Here is a 14,827-nt window from a genome sequence, read left to right on the forward strand (position 1 = left end):
TTTTAAAAGTTATACTCATTGTTCCAAATTTGTCTGTTAAAATATTTTTACCAATTTATAACATTTATTTAGGATCTTTGCCTTGTGTGTTCAATTCCAAATTGTAATTCATTCAAATTTCCGTTAATTAAATGGAGTGAAAACGTTAAAACATGTTTCTTAATCGACTCCAAAGAAGTTCATAAATTTAATTGCTACCAAGCAAGATAACCAATGTTAAGAAGGATACTTAACATACTTATTAAATGCCGCTTAGTATTTTTGATTAGTATTTTTGTAGGCCTAATTAGTAACTAATTAACTTGCTATGGGCTATCTTGCACCATGCCAATTAAGCACCCAAACATCCTTGAATGTACCACCATGACAAAGTAGCTGATTATGCACTGTTATCAGTGTCAGTGAATCAGGCAGATTGTGCTGAATATTGTTTGGGATGGATAAGTCCGCACAGTTATTAAAACCCCACTATTCCTTTTTGCCATTAATTGATATTTAAATAATGCCAAATAAAAGAGAGGGAATGAGTAAAACAATTTAAACACCAGTGGGGGACCAACCACTTGTCAGATTTCTTATTGTTTTAATTACTGTTCTGACAAAGGGAGCTTTGACACTCAAAAGTTCATCCCCCTAAAATCTTGTTGGTTTCTAAGGTGCTACTGGATTTGAATCATTACCCATTACTGTTCTTGTTACTGTTGACCTTTAATGCTACCTGCCTCTTACCATTTCAGCATGGATTGCTGCTCACCTGAGAGGGAGGCTGCTGTAATGCTTGTTTTATAGACAGAGAAATTGAGGGTGGAAACTAACAAACTGCAGAGAGACTGGGAGAGTCAGGCCTCCTGCATCCAAAGTGAATGAACCATTTCATAACCTAGAACATTGTCACTGATGCCTTGCAAGCATTACTGGAGCAGATAAGGCACTCTGAGCCATAGCAAGGGGCTACATTCTCCTGGGAAAAGAAGGCAGGGTGGTGGCTGGCGGGAGTGGCTGTGACACTGCTCTAAATGAGCCATTGTTATTCATCCCAGACTCCACAAAGACAACCCATACTTCATCCCTGTATTGCCTCGGCTGCTGGCTACTTCTTGGGCCCTAAGCCACATCTGGCCCATGAAATGGTTTCTCAGCCTCCACAAATGTATGTGAAGCTTTGGGCTATACCATGTTGGGCTGGTATCAAGGCACTGTTTGCATTCTCCAGTTACTGTAATGTGGAGTGCATTTTTTCATGAACTTTTAGCTGCTTTTCTGGACTCAAATGGCTAGTCTCCACAACCATCCTAAGCCTTAAGGCCCAGCTCAACATGCAAGCCACCCAGAGTCGTAGGGAAGGGCGGTATAGAAATCTAAACAAACAAACCAAGGGCTATTTTGCATTTCCTCAAAGAGCAGGCCAAATAGGAGACAGTTACTCCACTTTTTAGGTAATCATAGGAGAAAATACCTGGCCGAAGATCAAGATGCTTTATACTGCCTTCTTTTCATTGTATTCCCTGTGCCAGTCTTACAAATTCATTCCCAGGCAAATCTCTGAGGAGAGAAATAGCTACCAGCTCATAACTGATCCCTTGCCCCTTCAGCACACACCTCTCCTTCACAGCAACAATTGCCGGGCTTTAATCCCAGGAAGATGGTTTCCGCATGTCTTTGAAGAGCCATAGACAAAGGAGAGGGAGATCAGAGGAGCTGAAAGCCGGAGGAGAGGATTTTTTAAAATCTCATATGACTCTCAAATAACCCTTTGAGTAGTAGGGCGGTGGAGATGGAAACCGGACTCTGAAACCTGCTCCCATGCATATAGGTCTAGCCAGAGGTGAAACAGACATGTGGATGTCCATCTGCTGCCTACCAGACAGCATGGAATGTCAAGATCTAGTAGGGCTGAGGGTTAACGCTGAGGAACTTGCTGTTTAGAGACAGCTGCAGTGCTGGCTGCTCCAGGCGCGAACGGCCGCTTCGGACACCGAAACACCCAACCCTATTCTATGAGTTACAGAACCGTAATCTGGAGGTAACTGTCGCATGCATCACTGTGGCCAGTCGCTCCAGGGCCAGATAGGGCACTAGGAGCCTTGCTTGTTGAAGATGGATAAATACCAACTGGGTGACTCTGGTGATCTGCACTTCCAGAGAAAGGGAAACGTCAAAGATCATGCTCAAATTCCTGGCAGACTGTGCAACCTGAAGCTGCACACCATACAGGCTGGGCAAGCATGCTTCCTGTTCTGGGCCTTTCCTACACAACCACAGGACCTCTGCCTTGGAAGAGTTGAGTTTCAGGTGACTCTGCTGGAGACAAGCCATATGCTGGGACACATCTCCCTATGCCATTTAGACATTTCAGGGTGTGATAGAACCAGCCCACTTTTGCCGTACAGGCCCACCTTGTCTGCCCCATGTTCTGGCTAGCTTCCAACTCCAAGTGGGACTTTCTGGGCAACACTCAGGGTTGCAGCTGGGAAAATGCAGCAGGGTTGCAACTGGGAAAACCAGGACTCCTAACTGCCCCTTCCACACCTGTGAGGCCTTGCCTCTGTGGTTTCCCCACGCCTGAGCACCATGAGGATGAGATACTTCAAGGGTTCACCCCCCCCCCAGGGGAGAAACTACTTGCCAAGCTCCCTCCCCTGGTCCTGGGTCTTCCCTTTGCACTGGGCTGGTGTTTCTGAGATGGGGGAGCACTACGTGGATCAAAGAATCATTGCCCACTTCCAATTTATAAATAGTTTATTAAAAGAACAAGACTTAAAAAGCAGATCTTTAGCACAGAGTTAAGCAAAAGCAGCAAAAGAAATTGGATGAGATGCAATCCTTCTGTCTCTCTGCTAAAACATACCCTATCTGATGTTAATACAGGATAGGCACTTTTGCTTAAGAGGTTGCATTATCAGCCCACCTTCAGCCACATGTCCAAGATGGCTGCTCAACTCTTCCCCTAAGAGCAGGCTCCTTCCTTGATGGTAAGCAGGCAAAAGACCCTCTTTCCCTTTGGTCACAATCCTATATCCATGTTTGTCCCCTCCCACGGGAAGCCCCTCTCCTAGGGATTCTGGGAAGAAGAAACTTCCCCACACACAAAAACACAAACACTCCAGGTACCTGCTTCCTGGCCAGGCCAATTAACCTTTGAAAGGGGAGGTGAACAAGTAATTAGTGGCCCCTCTCCTGTCTCCACAGCACAGAGGAGGAAGAAAAAAAATGTTCTTTGAAATAGCAAGGGAGGCATGTCTACCCACCAGGCTCTGCCTCCAGTCCCTATGTCAACTAGGCAGAGGGTCAAAAGTTCATTATGGACCATGTTGAATGCTGCAGACAGATCTAATACAAACTGCCAGAAGCCAGACTGGAAAGGATCAAGTGTTGACGTTTCCTCCAAGAAACCCTGAAGCTGTCCTGCCAGTTCCCATTCAATCACCTTATTTATTTGGTTGTATATTTATTTATGTGATTTAATTTATATACCACCCTCCCCTTACCCAGGTTAAGTGGCTTGAAGACAGTTGTTCAAAATGGTGTGGAGTTCTGTATATTAATATCATATTTTAATATTTTGTACAGATTATATTTGAGTTTATTATATCTGATTTTGTTGGCCTCTAAGTTACAATGTTGTTTTAAGTGTTGTAAGTTGCCCCGAGACCCTTTGGGTAAGTGGCATTTTTTAAAAAATCTAATAAATAATCCCTATCTGTGACCAGAGACTGACAGTCTTTAGAATCCATCTCAATATTTGGACATGCTGCACTGTTGACTCCAGATAACAAATTTACTAAGGTGATATCAACTCATAACAACCAACAACCAGTATGTACACAATTTATTGAAAGCATCTACAGTGACATGATTGTTCAGATAAATGTTCTAGCACATATATTTATACTCTAAACCACAATTCTAAGGACAGCTATTTTGAATGCAAAAGAATCTAAGAATAAATTGCTATTTCTTTATTTCCTCCCTAAGCTATAATTTCTTTCTGAATTTGGGCAACCACAATAAGGGGGTCAGTTTCACTTAGTGGCTTGCCTGGGCTAATGACTGGTTTGCAGGAGATGATGCTGAAACCATGAGCATAACAGCTCTTCATCATTCTTTTTATAAAATGTTCAGAAATATGTCTTTAAAGGATTATGTTTACAGAACTTATTCACATATCCTGTAGCTATATCTTCCAACCTTTTAAGATCTAATATGTAGCCATAGAAAGGGGGAAAGGCAGGTCTGCTGAGATCTGGGCTCAAGAATCAAGAAGAATTGTTTTTTATACCCTGCTTTTCACTGCCCAAAGGAGTCTCAAAGCAGTTTGCCATTGCCTTCCCTTCCTCTCCCCACAACAGACACTCTGTGAGGTAGATGAGGCTGAGTGAGCTCTGAGAAAAACTGCACTGTGAGAACAGCTCTAACAGGACTGTGACTAGCCCAAGGTCACCCAGTTGGCTGTAAGTGGGGAATCAAACTCAGCTCTTCAGATTAGAAGCTGCCGCTCTTTACCACTACACCAAGCTGGCTCTGTCAAGTCTGTTTGTTGAAGCTAGAGGCAAAGAACTGAGGAGTGGCCAATAGAGTTGGACACTTCGCCCAGTGAAGCGGCCATTCCAGCCCAAAGCAGCCAGCGCCATGGCACAGGAGGGGAGGGTGGCACTGGCAATGGCGCACCAGTCGGCACATGCACGCAGGTATCTGCATGCATGCGCCGACTAGCACACCAGCACCGCTCCTCTCCACCCCTGCACCACTGGCTGCTTTGGTCTGGAATGGCCACTTTGGCGGTCGAAGCACCAATCCTAGTTCCCCCTGAGCTAAGTAGATTGACTGAGAACATCCAATGCACTGTTAAGGCAAAAGCATGTGGGAACCTGAGCAGGTTTTCAAAACTGAAGTAAGAAAAGCAAAAAAAGCTTAGTGCTACCCATTGTATTCATATTATCATGAGCTGTTTTCAAAACTTCCTAGAACTCTTTTATTGCATTGTGAGAAATGGGAAATTATTAACTTGCTGATGCTCCCTTAACTGTATTGTATGTTGTCACAGCAGTTGTTCAGTTTCACTGAACTTGATGGTTGTTATCATTTTTTATTTATGTTCAGAGGGGTCCAGCAGAGGCCTTTCTTTATTTCCCATAAAGGCTTCTACAATTTTTGCACAAAGTGCTGCTGGGTCAGTTCTCTGCCATTTGGAAGTCCATAAATCAAGGCTGGTGTTCTTTCTTTGTGCCTCATTGTTTTAGCCACAGGTTTTGATCTGAACTTGGAGTGGCCTGTTGCATTTCTCTCCCTCACGGTGAGCTGGCGCTCAGACTACAAGAGAGTTGGACTCTAACCAGAAACTTGAGTGTGGCTGAGCATTTGACATCAGGTCTAAATAATAACCCAGGAAATTCCAATTAGGGCCCTTGATTTCAGAATTTTGGGTTAAGGATGCTATGTTTGTCACTTCTATTGGCGAACAGGATCCAGTTAAAGCATTTAACAGTGTGAAATTTGAAAATTGTTAGCTGTTCTACTTTGATGCTGATTTTTAAACATTCCAATGGCAAATTGGTAGCAACTCTCCCGACACACTTTGAAGTTCTCAGGTTAGTCTGCCAGATCACTGTCTTGCTCTCATCAGCCTTCACAAGTAGTTGCTTTCACATGACTGGAATCATGATATTGTTTATTCTCATTGTAGCTCATTGCTTGGGAACCAGGACAAGAAGAAGACATGACTATAGTAACGGTGCGGCCTAACTTCCAAGACAATATCCACGTGGGTTATATTTCAGGCCTCAAGAAGTTCACAGAGTATTTTACTTCCGTGCTGTGTTTCACCACACCAGGCGATGGACCCCGCAGCCCACCACAGCTGGTGCGCACCCATGAGGACGGTACGGCCCTTCCCTTTGGAGCTGGGCACAGGCACAGCTCATGGGTTCCTGTGGGGCTATGGCTCAGCTTTAGAACATCTGCTTGGCAGACAGAGGGTCCCAGTTTCAATCCTGGCAGATAAAAGGTTTAGATGGTAAATGATGAACCAGTGGTCTGATTCAGTATAAAGGTAAAGGTAAAGGTGTCCCCTGTGCAAGCACCGAGTCATGTCTGACCCTTGGGGTGACGCCCTCCAGCGTTTTCATGGCAGACTCAATACGGGGTGGTTTGCCAGTGCCTTCCCCAGTCATTCCCGTTTACCCCCCAGCAAGCTGGGTACTCATTTTACCGACCTCGGAAGGATGGAAGGCTGAGTGAACCTTGAGCCGGCTGCTGGGATCGAACTCCCAGCCTCATGGGCAAAGCTTTCAGACGGCTGCCTTACCACTCTGCGCCACAAGAGGCTCATCTGATTCAGTATAAGGCAGCTTAATATGTGTGCCATGTGTATGTCCATGGAACTGTGTGGGCTCACAAACTTCTGCATTGACAGCACACATAACTTAAACATCCTCTTCCACCCTAGAAAAACTGTTGTCTCCTTCTCAGTTGTGGAGTTTGATTTTTGGTTGCTGAGGTGGTGTAAATTCTATGAAGGTCCCTGATTCCATCTTGGCTGTGTTTCCTGCAGTCATCTTTACATCCAGCCCCAGCTTGTGGTCTTTGGGAATTGTCCATAGCTAGCAGCTTCCCTTTTTGGTTTTTTTGGTTTTTTTTGAGATATGAAGAAGAATGTTTCTCCTGTTGTAACTGGGTGGTGGGATTGTTTGTTTGGCCAGTTCCGGGTCCAGTCGGACACCTCAGCTTCAGTGAGATCCTGGACACATCTTTGAAAGTCAGCTGGCAAGAGCCTCTAGAAAAGAATGGCGTTCTGACAGGTAAGAGATCCTTTAAGTCAGAAGGAGAAGCAAAGGGGATCCTTTAACTCTAAATTTTCCATTATACTTATGGGGAGGTCATCTAAAGTTTCTTTGAAATGTTTCATTCCTACATTTCTCATAAAGCCTTTTTCCTTTCAGGTTGTACTTTCTTCTTAGACTTTTGCATTGATCAGGGGGTTGGACTAGATGGCCTGTATGGCCCCTTCCAACTCTATGATTCTGAACACCTGATATTTATACTGAGAATCCTGCTGTCATTGAGCTAGAAAGTAGCTGGGAGGATTTCCATCCAAGGAGCTATATTGGTTTCAATTCCGCTGCAACAAGGGAGCATTTTGAAAACTAGAGCCATGGCATTTGTTTGTCTCAAGCTTCACAGAGCCCACCTGCTTGCAATAAATAGATTTCAAGGATATATTATAAGAAATCAGGTGCACTGAGGCAACATAAGCAGCATCTTAGAAGGCCAGCTGGTGCAGCCTAAATTTGGCTTCTGACCATAAAATTTATTGGGCTCGTTTTGGTTGCTTCTGGTTACAGCTATAACACGTGCAGTTTTTTACATGTCTGTGTTTTGGCTCCTCTTTTAGGCTACCGGATCTCCTGGGAGGAATACAATCGCACAAACACGCGTGTAACCCACTACCTGCCTAATGTCACACTGGAATACCGTGTCACAGGCCTCACAGCCCTGACCACCTACACCATTGAAGTGGCAGCTATGACTTCCAAAGGACAGGGGCAACTTTCCTCCTCTACCATTTCTTCAGGGGTTCCTCCAGGTAAGTTTGGCTCACAGGTCCTGCCTGCAACAGAATAATATGCTGTTGCACAAATAGGACAGAGATGGGTTACTCAGAAGTGTAATAGCATTCACATCTTTACTATCTGTGGTTCTTTATTGTGAGGACAGGAAGAGAGAGAGTTCTCCAACAGCTTTGCTGAAGGTTTTCTTTTAAAGAGAGAAGGGAGGGAATAACACGAAATTATGCTAGGGAAAAATTGCCTGTGGGTGGTTGTGAGAGAATCACACAAACAAAGCACACTTGGTCTGTGGTGCTATCTTTTCTTACCTATGCTGTGTATCCCAATTATGGCATCTTGCTTTCTGCAGCCTCAGGTCTGCCGTCAGCATTTTTTGTTTGTTTAATTAATTAACTAGTTTCAAAGCCCATTTATAAAAATGGGCTTTGAAAGGGGACAAGGGGGAATGAGAAGGGATAGAGAAGGGGACCCCCCTCCCCGCCAGCTTACCTGATAGTAGGCGCAAGGTGAAGAGGCGTGGGGCCGGCTCCGCAGCATCCTGGGGCCTTCTGCGGGGGGCAGGGGCAGCGTCGACGTGTCTATGTCCCTGTGCTAGGCAGAAGGGCGGGCCTTCAGGTGGCTGTGGGGGTTCCTGCGGGCTTCTACAGGGGCCAGGGACTGCCCTGGCACGGCGATGATGCGTCGGGGCTGTCTCTGGGCCCGCCAGAAGCCTGCAGCCAGGCGCTCAATCGCGTTGTGGCTTCTGGCGGGCCCAGGGACAGCCCCACCATGTCGATGACGCAGCAAGCCTGCCCCTGGGCCCAGCAGAAGCCTGCGGCCGGCAGCACAGGTTCGTGCGGCCCTCTGGCATGCCTACAGGCAGTGTCGGCGCGTCCTGAACAAGCATGAGATGCACTCTCTGTGCAGAGTAAAATAGTAGCTGAGAGTGGTTTTTCCTAGATATCACATATCTTAGAAGGTGATGCTCCAAAAAGCAATATTATAGCAGCAGTAAAGAAGGCTAATACTGTCTCGGGTTGTATCAATAGAGGCATCCCATCAAAATCCCAAGATGTCATAGTCCTGCTGTATACTGCATTGGTCAGATCCCACCTGGAGTACTGTGTGCAGTTCTGAATGCCTCACTTCAAAAAGGATGTGAACAAAATTGAGAGGGTTCAGAGGAGAGCAACGAGAATGATCCAGTGCCTGGGGTCTAAACCTTGTGAGGAAAGGATGAGGGACTTGAGGATGTTCAGCCTAGAGAAGAGGAGGAAGAGAGGGGACCTGATTGCTGTCTTTAGGTATGTGAAAGGTGGTCACTTAGAGGAGGGCAAGGAAAGGTTCCTGTTGGCAGCAGAGGATAAGACCTGAAGTAGAATGATATCAGCTAAATATCAGGGAGAAAAATTTCACAGCCAGAGTAGTTCAGCAGCAGAATTGTGCCTAAGGAAGTGTTGAGCTCTCCCTTAATGGCAGTCTTTAAGTGTGGCTGGACAGATACTTATCCTGGATGCTTTAGGATGATCTTGTATTGAGCAGGGGGTTGGACTAGATGGCCTGTATCACCCCTTCCAACTATGATTCTGTTATTCATTTTCCTTCTTATAGTGCAGCCCCACATTGGGGCTGTACATGCAGGTGGTCTGCTGAGGAGAACTTTTAAAGCTAAAGCTCCAGTAGAGTATGCTCCTGCCCCACCAAACAGCACTGCAGTGCCACTGGATGCACCACATATTTTAAGGCAGAGTGCCTGCACCCTTCAGTTCTGTTTTCAATACCACTGAAAGGACATTTTTGTGCTATTTCCTGTACATATGTGGTATGGCTTTGTCAGCCATGTTATTTTGTTTCCAGAGACAAGGAGACTTTGAGATGTCTTCCAAAACGGTTTTCAAGAAATTTGTGAAAAGCAGAGCAGAGATGCCTCACTGTGATGAGCATGAGAGATGCTTACTTCGTGTGGGTTAGACTTACAATGATGGGGCCTGCAGGGTTTGCCAAAAGTTTACACCAAGGCTAGATAAACAGAGCTTTCTATCTAAATGGCATTGTCAGCAGGCCCTCCAAAAAGGAGCCTACACCCTCAATATCGACTCCATCTAGCAAAACCCTGAGGTCGGGTCCGTCCTCGGTTTGGTCGCTCATGGTGGTTCCAAACAACCGGTCTAGTCTCCCCAGGAGGCCTACACTGGTAACTCTCACGGCTTCTCTTGAAGGAACCACTCCAGACAGTGAAAGAAAGGTTCACTCGCCCTCTGAGGATCTGTCAAAAAAAGAAAAAGTCAAAAAGTCAAAAAAGACTAACAATAAGGAGAAAACATGAACCTCTGTACATTCCAAGGACAAGGAGCTCAGGGCAGAGTTATCTGAGACAGCACAACATACACTGTCACCTGCGGGAGTGTCCATTCATGATTCTTTTCCTGGAGATAGTTGGAGATCCCTCTGGAGCACCTTGAATTGATGCAACATCATTTGATGGCCTGCTACAGAAGTCAATGCTCAATCTCCAATTTATTTGGGACAGTGGGACTGTCCATTCCAGGATGAGGAACTGTTTGTTTTGTTTTGTTTTTTTAATTAATTGCTTGGATTTATATGACCACCCCTCCTGGCAAGCTGGCTTGGGAATGTTAACAACATAAAATTGGATACAAAATAATATTAGGAACAACTGACAATTATTAAAACCACATAAAAACCATTTTAAAGTACCTTGTTCAATTCCGTTACTGCACCAGTATTTAAGGCCATTGCCTGTAATTGTTTCTTGTTTATCCCAGGGGAGAGTTCATTCCAGGCTCTGGGACTCCAACCAGGGCTGTCCCAAGGGTGGTTTCCCAGCAGGGACAGTCAGCTGGTGGGCTGAGAGGCCCGTTCCATTGCCTTTGGTACTGCACTGTCCTCCATGGGCTTGGCCTCTTTCCTTCTTCCTCAGTCCATCCAGTGGGAGTGTGGATGCATGTGCTGTTCATAATTTAAAAGATTCATTTTCATGAACAGATTTCTCCAATTTAATTTAATTCAGTGTGAACTTTGACTTTGCCAATCTCAATTAATTTCACTGTTTGAATAATTCAATTAATTCAAGTGTGGGTCTCATTTATGCAAGCAGACAACATGTCCCTCACAGTAGGACAACAAGCAACCACTTGCAAGCTTCCGATTTATTAAATTAACAAATATTAAAATAATGAATATGAGATTGCAAAAAACATTGACAGCTCCCCTCATGACCTTCATGGGATGTAAAGTTTGAATTTCATTATTATTTGGATTACTTCAATATTTCTTTGAGGCCGTTTCCTTGGCAAGATATCAGCCAAGGATGTCCATACTGTTGTCAGGTATTTGCTCCTATATTACTATTAAATATTAGTTGCCAACCAGAATGTATGAGAAGTTGAGACTGCAAAATGAGGGTAGAAAAATTAGGATGGATGAATGACAGTTCACGAAATGAAGAGCACAAAATGAAGGAGGAAATGTGGAACAGAGAGAAATGTAAGAAAAGACAACAAATGTTTTTTTTTTAAACACACAATGTTGTTCCTTTGCAAGATCTCACTGTGCAGGAGCTGTGTAAAGCTAAATAAAAAAGGAAATAATAGATCTTGTTAGGAAACATCATTCTAGAATTGACTATCCCTTGTCTGGGCTGATCTTCCCTTGCTTCTGTGCTGGCTTGGCTGATGGGTTTAGCAGGATATGATCAGCAAACAGTTTCTATCAGCCTCTGTGGCATTATGTGCCCACCTATCTTCTCTTCTGAGCCTTTTTCCACTTTCCTTCATGAGGACATATCTGTACTATGGTCCATGGCATGAGGTGACCTTGGGCCAGTCATTCTCTCTGTCAGCCTATCCTATTGTAAAGGGTTGTCAAATAGAGGAGCAGAGAACAATGTATGCCAACTTGAGCTCCTTAGAGGAAGAATGAAGAGAAATGTCAAGAGTGGGAGGGGATACTCAACACTTTTCCTAATGTCTACTTTTCTACTCTGAATTACACCATGCAAGCTGCTTTTCCCTCTCATCCTGAAAGGGTGGTCTGTCCAGCTTGTCTTATCTCTAGGCTGCAGGTAGCCAAGTTCTATTAATGTGTTTTCCCTTTGTTCACAGAACTCCCAGGCCCTCCTACCAACTTGGGTATCTCCAACATTGGTCCCCGTTCAGTCACACTTCAGTTCCGCCCTGGTTATGACGGCAAGACATCCATTTCCAGATGGCAGGTGGAAGCTCAGGTAACTTATGAGTCCGACTCATCAGGCAGCTCATACATTCCTTTGTTGTATTGGGGTTGAAACACTTTGGCATGAAGTCCAAACTTTTGCATTCAGAATATATTACACACATTTTTATATGCACTTGTCTTAAGGACATAACAGCAGTGCTGGATCAGACCAAAGATCCATCCAGAACAGCATCCTGTTCCCCACAGTCACCAGGTAAATGCTTTCAGGGAGCCCACAAGCACAGCAAGAAGACCTTTTCCCACTGTTCTCCATGGGGGTGTGGTTGTTCCCTATTGGGAGCATATGCCCATGGAGGGCCAATCAGGTAGGGCGTGAGTTGTCCTCACACAATTTGAACTTTAGCTTGGTTAAAGAAAAGATGACAGGTCAGTTCAACATCCTAACAGCACAAGGCAAAAAAAACAGCTCATGACAAGAACATGGAAACTTGTGAACTGGATCTTGAAATTCAACACACATCCAAGACATTTCCCATCCCCCATTGCTGAGAATGCGCAGGTTTATTAGGGTAACATTATTGAACATTCTGCCACAGGGCAGGGGCATTTACATGGGCAGCTTCCACACACTCATTTTCAGAATCAGGAAAGTGTTTTCATTTCACAATGAGCCTGGAGCTGAGAATTTGGCAGATTTTGCAATGTGTGTTTTCATCAATCATGATGGATACAGGTTCTTCAGAAGCAGGGTACCAACAATCCAGGACAGGTGCTATCTTAAGCAGACTGTGATGAAAAATATGTCTACAAGTGTTTGGCAATTTAAGTCACTTTGTTAATAATTCTAGTAATGGTTGATGACACCTGAAATTACTTACTGGGCTCTCTATATTTCAGTCACTTTGTAGAAATATACATTGTCCTCACAAATAAAGTTCAGTTTGGAGGGGGAGGGTTTAAATCAGCACAACGCTTGTAAAATTCTTTGGCTTTGTGTAGGATAGCCACCAGCATCAGCCACACATTCTTGAAGGTTTCCTGGACTATCCATTGAGGGTGCTGGCAAAGACCTAGCATCATATCCATACACAACTTCAAATGGAAACATACCTATGCATTTATGTACTGTGTTGTTGTAGGCAAACTTAGCAAAAGGCAATAATTTGAACCCAATTGGCCTGTTGATAATTAATGAAGCACCTTAGATACTAGTCCAAGATTGATATGCTTTGTCTAGCCATTTATTTCTGGATGATAATCAGAGCTGAAACCATGTTTGACCCCCAGTAGCTTAAAAAAGTCCTACCAGAATCTCTATTGGAGATTATTCTAACAGGAATCGAGGGCAAGCCACCACTCATAACAACTTCACCATGCTGGGTATCTACACCACGCTGGCTTTCTTGGTGAACAATACAGGGGTGGCCAAAAAAGAAACCTTGCTTTAAATTTTTGTTCACAAACTCTCTGAGCTCTGTCATTTTCTTAGGACTCATGGACTGCTTGTGCGCTTCGTCCACCAAAACGGCCGTTCCAGCCCAAAGTAGCCAGTGCTGCAGTGCAGGGGCACCTGCACCGCATGCAGGCGGTGACTGGCATACCAGCACCAGCATCACCTCTCCCCCCCCCCCCACATGCTGCAGCGCTGGCTGCTTTGAGCTGGAACAGCTGCTTTGGCGGCCGATGCGCACAACCCAATAGTCCTGTGGGAGTCCCTTCAAGTCTTCCAGCACCACTCCCACCCACACCCCTCCCTCTGGTTGGGAAACTCAGTGTCTATTTGCTGCCTCCTGGCAGCTCCATCACATTTCCAATGGGATGTGCAGCTGGGGGCTCGGAAGGCTAAAACCTGATTTCTCCAGTCAATTTCTCCAGTCAATTTCTAAAACCTGATTTCTCCAGACTGGCTCTCCAGTCAATCAAGTCCCCAAATGAGTTATTTTACCACACTCAAAGGTGATCACCTGCTCAAGCATTCTAAGTTCAGATTTTGAACCCTCCACCATCACAGGGTTGATCAGCAAGTTACTGTAATAAGCATCAATTATGCCACTTATAGTCACACTGGTTCCCAGTTAGGGCCTTTCAGAGTCACTGACACTAACAAAGGGGATGCATTTGCACTCACCATTGGGGTTACACCTATCTCCTTGACCTGCCAATAGGCATCTTTCACTGCAGGTGTTTATTGTTTCCTGCCGTCAATCCCAGACTGTGTTCCCCTTTGGAGGACTCATCAGTAATAGCAGAGCCAGGAGCAAGCTGCACAATGACAGGACATTCAGTGGACTAGCACTTGCTCTTAGAATCTTCCATTCGCCCATGCAGTCTCACAGCAGGTGATTTGACAGCTGCCATTGGTTTTACAGGTGCGGAGGTCTTCTTGAGACAGTCGGCCATGAAATGCCTCTCAGCTCCACATCCCAGGCACAGCATTTGCTCCCTTTGGCCCTTCCATTCAGTCGGCTCCACTTTCTCAGCTGGCCACACTTGAGTCTTTTTTAAAACACTTCAATTTTTAAAAAATACATAGAAATGAAAAGGAGATACCCAATATCATTATTATATACTACAAACCTACTGTTTAGAAAAGAAATGTTCCTAAAGCGTGCACATCTTATTTTTATACATCACCTTAAGGTTACAAACCACGTACTGCATTATCCCCATAGTTAATATATACAGGTTGAAAATCACTTTTTCTCTTCTTTTCTTCTTAAATTTTACTGTTCAATATAGTCTAATATTGGCCTCTATTTTCTTCTGAATTCCGATGTTGATTTGTTATGTTTCAAATACATAAGTTTTGCCATTGTCCCATATTCCATCAATTTATTTAACAAATCCATAATATCTGCTGCTGATTCTTTTTAACATCTTGATGCACGAAGGATCCTGGTAGCTGTTACCATATATTTTACGAGGTCATTATACATTTTAATTTTATTTGGTACCATATTTAATGCCATATACTTTGGATTCAATGCAAATTTAACTTTCAATGTCATTTGCAGCTCATGGTGTATCACAATTCAATATTTCCTAGTTTCCTGACAGGTCCACAACATTTGGTTAAATGATGCATT

At 44.4% G+C, this 14,827-nt stretch overlaps 1 protein-coding gene across 2 annotated transcripts in view; it reads left to right on the top strand.

Annotated features, from left to right (window-relative positions):
• The window catches only part of SDK2 (sidekick cell adhesion molecule 2), a 404,613-nt gene that overhangs the window by 337,915 nt on the left and 51,871 nt on the right, over positions 1 to 14,827 (top strand). For both annotated transcript variants that reach the window (XM_077328296.1, XM_077328297.1), the window contains 4 exons: positions 5,684 to 5,879; positions 6,699 to 6,797; positions 7,391 to 7,582; positions 11,669 to 11,790. In XM_077328296.1, coding sequence (XP_077184411.1) covers positions 5,684 to 5,879; positions 6,699 to 6,797; positions 7,391 to 7,582; positions 11,669 to 11,790 — 609 coding nt within the window. The remainder of the gene's footprint in view (positions 1 to 5,683; positions 5,880 to 6,698; positions 6,798 to 7,390; positions 7,583 to 11,668; positions 11,791 to 14,827) is intronic.

The sequence above is a fragment of the Paroedura picta genome, chromosome 3, assembly GCF_049243985.1.
Source record: "Paroedura picta isolate Pp20150507F chromosome 3, Ppicta_v3.0, whole genome shotgun sequence".
Classification (NCBI taxonomy): domain Eukaryota; kingdom Metazoa; phylum Chordata; class Lepidosauria; order Squamata; family Gekkonidae; genus Paroedura; species Paroedura picta.